This window comes from Stigmatopora argus, chromosome 9 (genome assembly GCF_051989625.1).
Source record: "Stigmatopora argus isolate UIUO_Sarg chromosome 9, RoL_Sarg_1.0, whole genome shotgun sequence".
Classification (NCBI taxonomy): domain Eukaryota; kingdom Metazoa; phylum Chordata; class Actinopteri; order Syngnathiformes; family Syngnathidae; genus Stigmatopora; species Stigmatopora argus.
Genome location: NC_135395.1, coordinates 3,654,419 through 3,670,554, shown reverse-complemented (window position 1 = coordinate 3,670,554; position 16,136 = coordinate 3,654,419). Strand labels below are relative to the sequence as shown.

Below are 16,136 nucleotides of genomic sequence, written 5' to 3'. Positions count from 1 at the left end.
GGGACCTGGGTTCAAATCCAGGTTGGTCCACCTGTGTGGAGTTTGCATGTTCTGCCCAGGCCTGGGGGGGTTTTCTTCGGGTACTCCGGTTTCCTCCCACATTCCAAAGACATGCATGGTAGGCTGAATGGACACTAAATTGCCCCTAGGTATGAGTGTGAGTGTGAATGGTTGTTTGTCTCCTTGTGCCCTGCGATTGGCTGGCTTTCACTTCAGGGTGTCCCCCCGCCACTGCCCCAGGATAGGCTCCAGCATCCCCCACAACCCTAGTGAGGATAAAGCGGTTCATAAAATGAGATGAATTGAGACCAACAAAACAAGAAGCGTGCTGAGCCACTATCCTCCCCACAAAAAAACTTTTATTCACACGATGCGGAAGGGAAAATCCTCAAATCAGACAACCAGGTGACAGTAGATACATTAACATTTTCGGGAGAAATGTCCCCACAATGATTTTGGCTGATCAACACTTGCGAGTATTAGAGAGAATAATTTAAGACAAACATCGAGCTCTTAGCTTAGCAAAACAATCACATGGAACATTCAGCTTTGTAGTGCGTCTTGGAATTCATTGATTTAAGGCCTTGAGCTTTAGGATAGATATCAGGTCTACAACTGAATACACCAACCATTCTTAAGTGGATGGAGGCTGAAACACCACCTGATTTTGGCATTCATCATCTCCTTGCAAACGTTTATCATACTACTTTTGTATAACTTGGTGGGGAATCAAATTCTACTGAGGCCTGTGTGATTTGTCGTGTTAATGAAATACCGTAATGGCTCTTGCGATGCCGTTCACAAAAACAAAAACAAAAAAACAGGAGCGGAGCCAAAGTTGGGATGGTCTCATGCGTCCTTCTTCTTGATGATGAGCGGCCCCACATTGTCACCGGTTTCCTCGTTATGTTTGCTGTGGGCGCCGTCGCAGAAAGGGAACTGCAAAAGCAGAAAATCACAATTCACACAATCTGTATATGAATGGATGTGATTCTTATGTAGAGGTTGATGTTTTTTTTCTTTTGCATCATTTGGAAAATTATGCGGGCGACGGGGTGCTGAAGAATACTTTCAAAACGGGGTTTAAGTGTGTGTTAAGACGGTAGAATGTAAAAGTGTATTGTCTCTTTGTAATGAGGATTTGAATCATTTAGGACGTGAGCACAAGTTAGCGATTGCCTGAAGCATGTCTCAAATAAAATGTTTTAGTGCGACCCAGCTTGACCCTGCAATATTATTTCCCGCGAGGAAAGCTGTAGTGATGAACAACAAATTATTATCAAAACAATTATATAATCCACAACTATGGCAGCCCGAGTGGTTCGAGTGTCGGCCTCACAGTTTGAAGATCGGAGGTTCAATCCTAGGTTTGGACTTTCGTGTGTGGAGTTTGGCATGCAAGTTTGGTTCCTCCCACATTCCAAAGACATGCATGGTAGGCTAATTGGACACTCTAAATTGCCCCTAGGTATGAGTGTGAGCGTGAACGGTTGTTTGTCTTCTTGTGCCCTGCGATACTGGCAACTAGTTCAGGGTTTCCGCCGCATGATGCCCGTAGTTTGCCGAGATTGGCTCCAGCACCCCCCGCGACCCTTGTGAGGATAAGCAGTACGGAAAATTAATGAATCAATTTTTTTGTTGGATTCACTCAACGGTTTTAACAGGAATTTGTTAAAAGGGTCAATGCAAATTCTTACCTTAATTGAAGAAAGTGAGACTATGACACAATGAATCATCAACAACTATTCTGATAATCGATTGTTCAGAGCAACATGAAATATTTTCTAAATGCAGTCCTCCTCTATGAAGACAATCTGATTATCTGTATTTAGTAACAATATGTAAATGTTTTTGCCCCTTTTCAGTTGACAATTGCGCATTTTCTTCTCTGCCAATATCAAATGTCCAGTTTTTAAATAAATTGATGGAAATTAGAAACTTGAAAAGATAATCAATAGCACATAGTAAAAACAGAGTTGTAGCCATAGGAATTTGTGTTGAAATCCAAACAATACCAACGGTCTCTTTTGGAACACTAGCAATAAATGACCTCAACAAACGGTCGTAAGAGTTACAGAAGAGACTTTGATCTTCAGCAATAACTGAAACAGCGACACACAAACTGACCTTCTGTGATTTCCAGCAGCGACAGTAGACAGCTTTGGAGCCAATGTCCTCCATGTCAAAGCTATGCACCACTTTGGGACTATCTTTGTTGATGCAAGTGTTGACCAGGCCCTTTTTGCAGCTCCGCCCACTCAGGTAACGGCTGACCAGGAAGCCTCCTGCGGCTGCGACAACAGCCACGGGCAGCGCAACCAGAAAATGTTCTGCAGAGAACAAAGCAGAAGGCACGCAAATGTTATAAAGTACCGTAATTTCCGCACCAGTCAAACAATAAAGAGGAAAAAAATATATAGCACTGGAGTATGAATCACATTTTTGGAAGGGCTTTCGTTATTTTATCAGAAACCAAGAAGAAACCTACATCCAAGTAACAATAATGAAATAGAGAACAACAGACTAACAAGGCATCTGTTAACATAACATTAACAACATTTTTTAGATAACTTTAGCCTAATAATAAAACATAGAAGGCTGTCAGTGCTCAGGGAGAGAAATTAAAAACAAATATAAGTCGCACTTGAGCATAAGTCGCAGGTCCAGCCAAACTAGGAAAAAAATTACAACTCATTTCGACATGAGTCAGATGTTGCATTTCCGATATCCACCAATTGTGCAGATTCTCAGTTAGTAAAGATATCTTGAAAAAGATGATACAAGCTCTTTGACGCCATTGTTTGAAGTTCACTGCCAAACAGTTTGCAACACAAATATAATTACAAATGAGAAATAAAACAAGAACGTGGCTTTGAAAGCCTGCAGGAGAAGGCTAACAATGCAAAACATTGGGCTAAGCATCTCATGGTGATGTTATGTTTTAAAGAACTGATATTTGGCAGCTAGTATAACTAGCCAAAACAATTAAGTTTTATTCTCTGTGGAAATAATAACTACAGCAGCTTCTGAGGACTTTACATTAGTTGGCTGTCATGTCACGACACAGGTGGGAGCCATAATTATTCCTGACGAATAAACGGTTAGCGTCGTTATATGTGATTCAATTAGCCAAGTAAAATAGTATAAAGTGCTAAAATGAATCTTTTTTTGCATTGCAAACATGTTATTAGAATCAAGCGGTATATACACCGATATTTTGACATTATTTCTGTATTTTCATTTCGCGATTTGTCATCACCGGAACTTTGGGAGTTTTTCGTGTCCAGTTTGGGAATGCAGGTTGTTGCATGTTCTTAAAACATAACCCAGGGGGGAAAAAAGACAAACAGTGGTTGGAGAGATGTTACTCATTGGTGCCCTTGAGCAAGGCGCCACTCCCACCCATCTAGCCAAAAAGCAGCAGTAAGGACAGCTAAGACCAACATACGTGGCTGGACCTGTTAAACTTGATGCGTTATAACTTATAGATTTCAATTGTGTAAAATCTGCTAGTAAAAATTTATATTTAATTCTCTTTTTCATCAAAGGTATCCATTTGTGACATGATGTGTTGTAAGATTTAGATTGCCTAATCTAATTTGTAACACATTTTATCTGCAATCAAAATATCGCATGAATTTCAAGCGAATTCTTTTTTTCTTCTTTTATGAGGCCATAAGTAAGCAGATGCCTGCAGAGTAGAAACAGGGACGAGCCGCCTGTCAGGCTTAGCAGGTCCCGTGATGAGTCTTTACTCTGGGGCACGAGGCCAAGCCACGGTGAGAAAGTTGGATAGCCTTCAAAACGACCACTGCTTGGAAACTAAATAGGACTCTTCGGACTGTTAAATGTTAGGTGCGTGTTAGCCTGCAATAAACGCAGTTCGTGTCCTTGCAGTGCTCTTCACGCCAATCATCAACCTGAAGTGACTTCCGGATGCGTTATACAAACAAAACAAAGCTGTCACAAAATGAGAAGTCAGGTGCCACCGATGTTAAGTTTTGGGGGGTCGCTAAAATAAAATAAGTTAGAACAAGGCCCGTCGCCACATGCTAGGCGCTATAAATGAACACTTTACCTTTTGACAACCTCATTCCCGAGCTTGATGACAACGGAGGGATGGAGGGGGTGGCCATTATTTCCGTGGACGCTGGTGTATTTGGCTGCAGCAACAAGGTCAGCCGCGGCTAAGCGTTAGGTCCTCTTTCTGCTAGCGTTGGTCTCGTCCTGCGTACGTCAACTAACAACACGCATACGTAATACAGAGAGGTTACAAGAAGCTTCAATCAGTTCCCCCCTAAGAACTTCTGGTTTCGCTTTAGCGCTATTATGAACGCTGCTCGAATCTCCAAATTTCCCTCTCAATGTTATTTTGATGTTTACGCATAGCCATAGTCGTATTGAATAACACCAAATATTTTTTTTAACAACTGAACGTTTGAGAAAAAAATAGTACGAGCTTCCGTTATTCATAATCGTTGAGATGAACTCGCTTGATAAGTACCATCTTTGGTTACAGTGACGTCAGTACCCCCGATCCTGACTCATAGATATAACATACAAGGCAAGATGTCTGATGCGCACTGTAAGCCAGCGGTAGCAGGCGTCGTCAGTCGCAGCCTTTTTTTCGGTCACAGCTATTCAATAAACACATAATAGTCAACGAAACGTGCACTTTGAAATAGTTATAGATTGCCTAACTTTTAATCTTTTCATAAACATAAGAGATACAGAAAGGTTACTGTATTCACACAATGTATTTTTTTTAACCAATATTAAGCCTGATGTCGTTTTTGTATTTGTAAATAAAGCTCACTTTATTTTAATTGACCATCCTTATGCATTGCAGTAGTAGGCTAAATGTAGTACACAACCATCGTAATGAATCAATCATAATGTTGTTACATGATGTAATTTTGTGAAACGACTAAAGGGGGCGACAAAACACCCACTGCTAATGGAAATCAAATCAAACGCTGTAGTATAGTCAATAGCCAAAGGAAATATGTACTATTTACTTCTATTGTAAAGGTGTTCCTAAGGTTGGATATAATCAGCTTCATAACCTAGATATGGTTAAATGCTAACAGAATGTACAAATTTAACCCATTGATGTGTGACCCTGTTGAGATTTTAATGTCTTTATCTCTGCAATAAAGTAATTTCAGGATTCAGTATTGAAGGTGTTGCTCAATTGACTTGTTTTTAATCATTATACATTCTACATGCATTATTTCCTACCTTATTCACTACACCTCAAATGCACATCAAAACGTTAAAACTGAGATCTACCCATTTTCAATAGTATTGCATGCATTGAGGAAAACTATTAGCCAAAGGATTTGGGACATGTTTCCTCTAGGAGTAGGAAAGGGAATAGTAACAAGGTAGTGAATTTGTATGTTTAAAAAGGGATCCCACGCAAGACCTCGCTTTAAAAATAACCCTTTCATCCTCCCATGTCCTCCCCAAAGGGTGTTAAAATGACCCAACATAGGAGTCAAGGGTTTTTATTACACAGTTTAATCAACACAGAAAGCTCAACGAGCCTCTCAGGTAATTCAATATACAGAGGTTTTGTGCAAGAAGAGTGGGTTCTCCTCGCACTCAAGAGCCCAAGCCAGTCCCAGAGCCATTTAAGATGTTAGCCTCTAGATTTAACAACAACAAAAGCAAGTAACAAAAAGAAAATAAGCAGCCTAAAGAGTTATGGGGAGATGGATATGTGGGGGGATTTTAAAAAAAAACAGGTTAAACTAGGAAAAATTCATTTTTAAATACCCAGTCCAAAGCCTTCACTTGATCGATGAAGAAAATATGCTGGCCATTATAGGGGTGACATAGGTTTAAAACGGTTCATGTGTGTTGTATCCTTATAGTTAATAGTCCCCTTCAACACAGTCAGTCTGCTTTCTCAACATGATAATAAAAATAATAATAAATGGGAAAAACAGATTTTAGACTGAAAAAAATACCCCCAAATTTTGTGTGTGTCCCCAACCCCCCCAAAAGGGAAAAAGAAACAGGTCCCTTCAAATTAGATGTTTAAAGGAATGCTTCAAGTGATTAACAACCTGTGGTGGGATACTAATTATGGGGGCGCAAGAAAGGCGGTAGGGGCAGCCCAACCTGTACGTTAAGTAAATAAAACCGAAAATAGACGGGAAATAAAAAGGTAGGGCACTACGGAAGAGGCGTTTATTACAATTGCACGTTGGCTGTTAGTTCGTGAGAGGGAGGGCAGGCAAGACAGAAAGATGGAGACAGGCTGGGGTAGGGGAGACAACACAAATGTGGGTGTGTGTGGGGGGGGGGGGGGGGGGGGGCAGAGGTACTCTGGTGATGGGGAGGCGTGGCTCAATGAAAGCACTCCAATGGAAACCAACAAGATCTTATTTTAAAACTTTTCTTTTGTTTGTATGTTTTTTTTGTTTTGTTTTGTTTTCTCTTTACATCTCAAGCTCCCCAAACGTTTGCCTTAGAGCTGGTTGGACATGATTCTGCTTCGCCAACACTACATTGCATACTTTTGTGTCCATTCCCGGGCTATTTTGTTATACCTGTAAACAGACAAAAAAAGGTGAAGTTATTTTCTGTCGTTTTAAAATGTGACGTGCCATTCCGATTTGACACAATAACAATGGAGGCATGATGTTTCATAATATTTTATGTATTGTACGTACATGGCTTCATGTCAAAGGCGGAGAAAACTAGGGTTATTCATGGGTAATTTCTCAATTTATTTCTGATAAATTTTCAAATATAATAATTTTAAAGACAATTTATGACATTGAACTACTCAGGGAGTGCACACCCACTGACAAACTGAACTTCATCAAAATATAGAATGAGAAAACATACTTTTCCCTGTCCGTCTTGTAGATACGGGCGATCTCGGGTACTAAGGGGTCATCTGGGTTTGGGTCACACAGCAGAGAGCAGATGGACAGGAGAACTGGGAAGGACATGTCAGAGGGTCATCAAACAATTTGGGAATCTGAATTCAAATCGGACACTCTTTTTCTGTAAGCATTTTTTTTTTTGCCAATAAAGATTTCATGTATTTGTGTAAGGCAGAATTTTTGCAAGGTGATGTTTTTAACAAAGTGGGCACTTAAATAGCCCAATAGTAAAACAATATTGTATACGCGAATATGAGTGCCAATTTTAAACAGCCAGAAATATTTTAGTAGGGAGCAGCTAACAAGCTCTGAGAAATTGACATGACAACTGGCTGCCATCTAGCCTCGTCCTTTTCCATAAATTTTTATTTCTTGTTTTAATAATGAACATGACCACCACCGTCTTGGCAATCAGAGTAAAAAGACCCCCGCGCCAGGAAAACAAGCTTTGCTTGCTCTATAAATTCTTATGTAGTGAGCACAGTCAGGGTAGACACCCACTTTTAGTAAAAAGTCCAACACAAAACTGCCTACCTTTGGAGATGGTGAGAGCCGGAGACCATTGTGATCGCAGGATGTCAAGACAAATGCTGCCGTTGCTGTTAATATTTGGATGGTAGATTCTTGTTGTAAATGAAACCTGAAGACAGACACGTGGGTGATTAATGCAGGGCACCATGGACACAGAAAAACTAGGCTTGGCTTCAGCAATGTGTTGTACTACTTCACTGCTCTAATATTTAATGTATTCCTGTCTTGCAAACCTTTGGTGGTTTGAAGGGGTAGTCTGTGGGGAAGTGGATGGTCAAGAAGAAAACCCCGCCTTGGTAAGGACTGTCATTCTAAGGTGTAAAGAGGCAAAAAATTGTAAGCAATGCATACACAAAAGAAGCTGGAATATATAAGTAAAACTAGATATCAATTTTTCTAGTGGCCATGTCAATACAAGAGCAACCTCTTGAATACTTACAGGTCCCATTATTGTGGCTTGCCAATGAAAACCTGTAACACAGAAAATGATTATGAGGGCACATTAGTAGCTGATTAACCCTAGAATGGTTACCCTCTATTTCAGGGGTTACCTTTCACGCTTCTGAAATAGAGGGTTACCGGGGGGGGGAAATGGGTCCTAAGCAAGACGGTGCAATGAAGGGTACCAATTTTTTCCCTGGTAACCATGGTAACCCTCTATTTCAGAAGCGTGAAAGGTACCCCCTGAAATAGAGGGTTACCATTCTAGGGTTAAACAAATGATTACATAAACTAGGCCTGGGCGATGACAATATATGTATATAACTATCACATTTTTTGTCTTTCAAACTTTTGTGAGTAAGTAAATTACTTTCCTCATTATTCCAATTTGAATGTAACAAATTGTACTTTAAAAAAATAATATAAAATATAATGATTTCAAGTGTTATTGTTGTTCTGTTGCATGATAAAGATAAGACAACTTCCTCCTTCCATTATGAAAAGTAACAAAGAATAAAACCTACAGAAATTAGTATAAATTTGCACTGAAGTCAAAAGTTGCTGTGCAATATGAAATAAATAAAATAATCAACTGAAGCAGACTATTTTCAGCCTCACAAAAAGAAACGATGTAAATTTACCTTATGTGGTAATTAAAAAAAATTGGACGAACTTAACCCATTTTAAACCAAGTTAACAAGATTTAGATTTCTGTTATGTTTTCATAACATCTTAATTAAATAGGGAAACTACTTGATGTCAAGTAAGTAAAGAATTACAGGCTGTCCTCAAATGGGGAGAGTGGGTTTAAATAGGTTAGGGAAATTTTCAATAAGGCTGCTTTTTGTGCACAGGTGATTAAGAGGCATTTTAAAAATAGAATGAAATCCCATCCATGGCTCTGTTTAGAAGAGCCCTACCCTGTCAGAATTTCTCATATTGGCTTCGGTGCCCAATATGACTGTTTACCATGTCCCTTTAACCTTTGTTCTAATATAACATTTCTATGGACGACTACAAGTGGGCCACTTGTCCTGTCAAACAAGGTAACCAACATTTTAGAGATGCCCTATAAACATTCTTTATGGTATGTTAGTGATAGGCTTGTTTTGTATCTGTTCTCACATCGTGTAAAGCTCAAGACCAAACAGAAAAACAAAATGCAAAGTTAAACTATTAAAGAGGCATCCTATAAGCACGTATAAGGAACACAATTTAGAGCCAGTGTTAAAAGCTGAATTCAACCGATTAGGCATAGATTAATTGGTATGCTGTAGTCGTACTCAGTCTCTCCTAAATGCTGTCAGTTTGTGAACTATTGCCCCTTTTCCCAATGCACAGCTCCACTTACCTCCCCTGCATAGCCCATTTACACTGATGCTCTGATTCTTTGGTAATTAGTGCAAATTATATACTATATGCATACATTTACATTTATATAGTATAGTATTTGATGCCTGTAGCTATTAACTTATTTACTTCAATTGACAGTTATTGACATCAAATCCATTTCAACTTGGAAAACTGTTATTAAGTCATCATGTATAACTGCCATTGACAGTGATAGACGTCCAATCCAATTTCACTTGTTGGCTGGCCGGGTGTCACAAAAAAAATGGATTGGATATCTATTGCCGTCAATGGCAGTCAATGAGTTAATGCTTAAAACACATTAACTTTTTTTTAACCTGATTCCAATCATCTTATTAAAAAATAAAAATGGAAGGATTTTAGGTTTTCCCTTGAATCCCTTTTTTTTTTAAAGTGATCCTTGGAGAAACAAGTTCAGAGACCCCTTATCTAGATACAAGTTAACATTAGTTCAATTGCGTTCATTTAATTTTGGCTGTACCTTTGTATTATGAATGCCATTCGAATCCCTGATGAGACTTATAGCAAAAACAATCCCCATTTTACTTGGTCAAAGACAATATATGCAGTCAATGGAGAGTATATTTATGTATATGATATAGTCGTTGAAATTAATGAAGCTAAGGGGTATATAAGTGGTGTGGATGGAGCCATTACCAGACAGAGCCACCTTAATTTGGCTCATGGTGGCCCAATTCAAAGAGCCTTGTTGACAGATGGTGGGTGCCATGTCTGTTATTAAGGATAACTACATCCCCTGTTGCGCTCTCAGGTTCTGCTATCATATATAAATGCACGGGGAGATAAGGAAACATCTGGGATATTGTTGCAGGTTGGAATCACATTTTGGGGAGAAAATTGTTGCGGGAACACTCAAGTAAAAGGAAAAAAACTAAACAAAAAAATTGTATTAATACAATTGGTTATTGTTGGGTTACGTTGACACGATCCATTATGGCAAAGGGATGTTGAAATACGCATTGCACTATATTGGAAAGGCTTTTCAGACTATTTTTTATGTTTACGGATACATGAAAAACAGAAAGAATGCATGTTTAACTTATTGTATTTGTTTCAGGTTTACTGAAAACAATATTCAGGAATTACATAACTAGCTATAGCCCTATAGCTATGCCTGCATATGAAACATTTATAACAATGTGAAAGTCAGATTTTTAAAAAAAATATGACGATATGACGATTGTAGTTGGCCCGGCACAATCATTCAATGCTAATATCCATTATCTATAGGTGCAGCTTGCTTCTGCTGTCAAAGAAAACTGTCTATTAACTATGAATGATGTCTCAATAAGATATTTACACAATACATTTGAAACTAAACGTTGCGTACATTGTGAATGGCATATTATTTTCAATTCCAAAATATTGATATGCCACTAAGCTTGCCCAGTTCTAATGAGAATAGTTAAGTATTGTTGTAAAACATTATTTGTGCGTTGAACATATTGAATTTATTTGTTTTGGGCAGCCCCTCGACGGCTCGGGGGTCTGACTCCCGAAAATACAGGAATGTATTTTTATCATGTGAAAGACAGAGAACAATAAGTCCAACAAGTTGGCGGAGAGCAAGACATAACCAGTTGGGGAATGACAGGAGCTAGATCATTTCCCCCGCTGATATTTATTTTTCATTATAATTGTTTGCTTCTTTAATTACTATCCCACAATAAAAAAATCTAATTGACAACAATTGGGAAAGTTTTCAGTCAGATTTCCCATGTTGTTTATTACGCTGGGTAATCGGGAAGAGGCTGACTTGGAGCGCTCTAAGAAAAAATGGAATTTACATCATTATTTGGACTACAGTGTATAGACATACAAACAACCACTGGTACAGTGCTGCACAACAAAAGTGGATGGAATCGCGTTTACAAAGCGACAGCTGACCGGTTTGACAGGTTAATTATTAGACCATTTGGGGGCTTATATAGGTGTAATAGATTCAAATACAAAGCTGTTTTCAGACTTGTCTTATGTGTTCTATACTTCCAACAGAAATTTCCATCGTGTTAGTTATTTATTTATGAAATTATAAGTTATTTTATGGAAACCCTACAAAACCAATAATCTTTGAATGTGAATCTTTAGTAATAGTACTCTATAATCACCCAACTTTTGTTGACCTTGGTCCTTAATAGAGTGGTGTGGTAAACTTACTGTCATCTCCTACTGGTCCAGCGGAACACTGGGCTGGGGGATCCCGTGCGAAGTCATTCAATTCCTATCAGAAACCAAAAACAAGAAAAGCAAAACAGTCAGATGTGGGTTGACTGACAGGTGTTGCTTTCTTTTTGTTGCATTTTTGCTTCCATTTCAACAGACAAGGGAAGGAAGTGCAGAAGGTTTGCTTCCCCTATTACCATTTTAAAGCAAAGTTATTGAGTTATTCAGGTTGGAGTTTTGTTGTTCTTTGGTATTTGTGGCTTATTACAAATTCATTAACAGAAAATTAGCTGCAGCAAATACAGATTTGACAAAAACAGAACCTAGTGTTCAGTCCACTAGTGCACAGCTCAGTAATAATCCTATCTAGCACTGGGAGATCTATTGTATCACTCTTTTGGATGAATATTTTATTAAAGCTCAATGTGGAAAAGGGTTTATAGAGTTTACTTTGCATACACAATTTTGTCGCTATGCGAGACTTGACATGAACTCTGGTCTCACGTACACCAGGGTCAATGTTGGACTCCATTGAAAAGAAAAAAAACTATTTTTTTTTCATTCTGGGGGGGGGAATCGCTATCATTTAAAAACCATGTTTGTATTGCACATTCGCCACTTTGCCAATGGTGAATAGAAATACCACCAGAGACGTGTCCTTTAAAAGTTACTGAGACAGGTGGAGCCTCCTTGGGCAGCCATTTGGCGAGCCTGCTATTCTGGAAGTGGGGCCAATTCCAAAGCCCAAAAATTCCTGCCGGACGAAAGTCAAAATGATCGCGATTGGACCAGTTCCAGTAGGGGTACGACGTGGGCTACATAACAGTTAAATTTCTTGGTGTAGTTTTTCCTCCGGTGTAAAATGTGATCCAAATGGACACCGCAGGCTGACTGCACACTACGGAGGCTGATGGGTGGTCTCGGCTTGTAAACTGCTCTGAGTATCAAAAGGAGAACTGCGATGCGAGACCCCATCTCCATGGCCTGGCGGGTCACATATACTCAGCAGAATTGAAGCATATCATTGTGATGTACATTTGCAGTTCCGAAGATTAATATGTCCTGCAATTCATTGTAGATGTTCATCAATCAATGCATTAAAGACTAGTCAGTGTCCATTGCACTCAGAAATTGTACTTCTAATTTCAGTCTTGATAAAACAAAAGGGAAAAGAGGATAACATTTTTTTAACAAGATTCAATCATAACTTTCGTGTAAATAATGGTCACAAATTATTTTGTTTTACACATTTTCTTGCAATAACATTTGGAAAAGAATGTTGTGACATGACAAATTAAGGCCGTATTGCACAGCTCTACCGCTATCTGTGGTATATTTCTCAAACTAGTTGATTAAAGAATCAAACCCTTCATGCTACGGAAATATTTCAGGTATGGCAGACCGAGCCAACAACGAAGGAAGTCAACATTGAGACAATTTCAAGTGAGTGACGAGAACTAGTATAGCTTCCAAGAGAGAATGCTCGCGGCAACAACTGCTTAGCTGTCAGTAGTCGGTTCAGATGGGCAAACCTCAACTTGTCTCAATTCAAAAGCGCAACTCCCGCCGTAAAAAACAGCCACGTCTAATATATGTAATAATAGTTATGGCTAAAGACGTGAACAAGCGGCAAAGAAACGGCGTGACGGCGTCCTGCGGCTGGCCCGCTGTCACTAGCACGACATCGGCCGAAGGACGCGTGGGGCCTGCTCCTATGACTACTAGCATTCCCACGGTCGTATTTTACGGCCAATGGTAAAACAAATACACATTTACATTCAGTAACAAATTATTAGCAAAACAAACGCGTAAAAATGGCATTCAAGGTGGCGCATTGTTTAGGCGACGTGATGAAAACACAGCATCACCTACGTTAGCTGATAACCGTTCTCGCTGTCACAATACAGAAGCCGCGTTTTGTAATTATGTAAAAACACGTAACTGCTGGCAATGTATCTTGGTAGTACAATTGTAAAAAAAAAAAGTCTTACATTACAAAAACGAATATGAGCGAGTCCACTCAAGTTTCACCTTAGTGTGAATGTGTTAGCTTAGCTGAAACAGCGGAAACATTTAGCTTCTCGTTAGCCGAACATCGGGACGTAGCAAGATACGACTTTGTTCACGTAGAAACGCCACAAGCATTTTAAACACCGCAACATATGGTGGTTCGACGAGTTCGGGGTGAGAGTATCCAAGATGAGAATTCGAACCACGGGAAGAGAAGGCTTTAGTGTCAGTTGAGGTGGCCCGTTAGAAGACAGAAAGGCGGCGGATTGCTCCGACTCTAGTCGCTGGCTGCCCGGAGACCGTACGTCTTATTTTGTCAATATCATATCAATCTTCGGAGCGTAACCAAACCAAAGTGTCGACCAGAAGACGGACGACTCGGCCTAAAATCCCCGATCTAAGTGCGAATGCGGGGCCTCGCCGCTCACTTCCTTACCTTGTGGATTCTTTTCAGAGCCATTGTTGTGCTAGCGCTTCTGTCAGGGAAAACGTGCGGTTAAAATGGCGATTGATGTCAGTCCGTGGAGAACAGAGCGACGTAATTATCATAGAACACGACTAGAGCACACTCAAACGATCGCTATTCGCTATTACAAAGGGCAATCTTGAGATTTTCGAGTCGAAAGTAAACGATGGAAGGGGTAGACCCGCGGTCCTTCCTCCTACTGCAGCGGCTACCAAATCACAGCGGGCCTGTGCTCACACGACCGGAACAAGAACAGAACATCCGTCTGGGTCTTTTCACAATAATAAATCAACAACTGCAGCAAAGATGCGATGCAACTTTCTGCTTGGCCCATCAGATGTCGCAAGAACTGATGATACAACACTTTTTTTAAAAATCGTGTCAATATTTACCACATTTAGGTGTTCAAAATGTAAGTAACATTTTGTGTTCTAGGTTAAAAAAAAATTCTTCTTTTGTGTTGTTTTAATCGCAATTGGGAAATTCAGAAAAGTCTAGTCAGGATTTTGTATTTCCAATGGGAACAGTGTAAAGGCAGATGGGAAAAATATGCACAATATACATATCCTCCATAACAAGACGAGAATAAATTGTGCAATTCCTATTCTCATTTTCTTTTAGATTAGACACACAATGGCGCATTTCTTAAGACACTGGGAGATAACAATGTTGAAACGCAAAATGGGAAGCAGCTGTGTTGTGGTAAAAAAAACAACCCTGCAGGACTTTAACAGTGTAAACCTCCAGAGGATGGCAGTAAAAGTCCGGATGCGTTCATATCTGCCCGCGTGAATATGCGTGGGAGTTCATCTTTCTCTCGCCATTCCGGGGTGTTGCCATCCAGCTGCGCATCTCATCTTCACTTTGCAACGGTTGTCTTGGGGAGCTCGAGCTCAAAACCCTTTCCCACCCCTTTTCCCGCAACTCCCAGGAATCTCCACCAAATCAAATCCAGGATTCAAACATGCCGCCTCAACAGGGGGGAAACCTCTGCCTCCCCAGCCCCCCGATCTCAACGACCACAGCTGGTCATCCCCGCCCGTGACAAGACGGCGACGCCACCGAGTGATGCCTGCAATCACGAGGACCCGCCAACGCCACCGTGTTTGACAGAAGACCCGACAACCGCCCCAAAACACCCCCTGACACCCACCCACCCCCAAGGATGTCCGACTGCAACGCAAGCCCCGCGGATCGGCTCATCAAATGTAGGCATTGGCGAATGATGCACGCCCAGCGACTGTACATTATATGCACACATGACTCTGCTGTGATCCTCCCCCTTTTCTCCCCCATGTAGCACGCTGTCTCGTGTTCGTCCCCCTTTGTTACTGTAGCACTTATCACTCAATAAAGTCACCGTGCATGTGCCTGCCTCTCAAGATTTTCGGGGAGGGGCGGGAGAGGAGAAGCTGTAGGTGGGTGGGTGAGGGCTGGAGAGGGTGGTATCCGTCGCTATACGACACAATCAGGGTCTTCCCCTCTTTATTAGAATTCACTCCTCAGCAAGGCAATACCCGATTTTCGGAAGAAGGAGGAGGATGAGGAGGAGGGGTGAGTGGCGCTATTGTAATACACGGGCTTCCTCCGTGCTCGCGGGCTACCCCTAGCGGTGGTTGGCTGCTACTGAATAATACCCTCCAGAGTCACCCACGGAGTGGTAGAGGGAGGCACAAGCCAGCGAGTGGGAGAGATGAGCATCTTGTTCCAATGAAACGGCGAACAGTGTGAGGATGACAGCGAAAGGCAGACATAAAGGTAAAGAAATGGTGCTTTCTTTTTTTGTTTTGTTGTTTTTTTTTTGTTGTTGCTGCTGCGTGGCGTGAACGTGGTCACGGGAATGATGTTGCGGTGAGAGAGGGGGAGGAAAAGGATGCTGCTACGAGGGGGCATTTTACAACGTTTCTGCCTATCATATGCTGAATTTTTAATGTGCATGTCATGTTTATGCGTGTGCGCGTGTCTGCTCCTTCCAAACGCTGGCCTACATTGGTGGTCTAGTTTTATTTTTAGAGCCGGTCAGGTGATCGATTGCTTTTAAACGTCAGGGTTGGGGGGAAACTTTTCGAGTGTGTAGCATGCTTGCGTATTTTTTTTTTGCTGTCGACATCCCCCATCGTGGCCCTTTAAATCCCCCCACGGTCGTCTTTTCCTCAAGGCCTGCGTGGTCGAGAGAGGTTGCGTTTGTTGCCGTTCCTCCAAACCTCCTCCTTGGCTTCCCTTCATGTTTC

At 40.8% G+C, this 16,136-nt stretch overlaps 3 protein-coding genes across 5 annotated transcripts in view; 1 reads left to right on the top strand and 2 right to left on the bottom strand.

Moving 5' to 3' along the window:
- Nucleotides 1-339: 339 nt before the first annotated feature.
- LOC144082350 (CDGSH iron-sulfur domain-containing protein 1-like) lies at nt 340-4,271 on the bottom strand. The gene is made up of 3 exons (XM_077609459.1): nt 4,079-4,271; nt 2,128-2,330; nt 340-939 (listed from the first exon to the last, which is right to left on the bottom strand). The coding sequence occupies exons 1-3, from the start codon at nt 4,134-4,136 to the stop codon at nt 850-852; spliced, it is 351 nt and encodes a 116-aa protein (XP_077465585.1). The 5' UTR covers nt 4,137-4,271; the 3' UTR covers nt 340-849.
- A 1,223-nt stretch (nt 4,272-5,494) lies between these two features.
- LOC144082072 (ubiquitin-conjugating enzyme E2 D2) lies at nt 5,495-14,170 on the bottom strand. The gene is made up of 7 exons (XM_077608906.1): nt 13,876-14,170; nt 11,424-11,487; nt 7,873-7,904; nt 7,667-7,744; nt 7,437-7,542; nt 6,862-6,955; nt 5,495-6,560 (listed from the first exon to the last, which is right to left on the bottom strand). The coding sequence occupies exons 1-7, from the start codon at nt 13,897-13,899 to the stop codon at nt 6,515-6,517; spliced, it is 444 nt and encodes a 147-aa protein (XP_077465032.1). The 5' UTR covers nt 13,900-14,170; the 3' UTR covers nt 5,495-6,514.
- A 571-nt stretch (nt 14,171-14,741) lies between these two features.
- The window catches only part of LOC144082071 (protein phosphatase 3 catalytic subunit alpha-like), a 36,970-nt gene continuing 35,575 nt past the window's right edge, over nt 14,742-16,136 (top strand). The window contains exon 1 of one of the 3 annotated variants that reach the window (XM_077608902.1): nt 14,742-15,113. In XM_077608902.1, coding sequence (XP_077465028.1) covers nt 15,071-15,113 — 43 coding nt within the window. In that variant the 5' untranslated portion in view covers nt 14,742-15,070. Of the gene's footprint in view, nt 15,114-15,385; nt 15,664-16,136 lie in introns of those variants that run through there. The other 2 variants (XM_077608905.1, XM_077608904.1) reach the window with 2 other exon arrangements.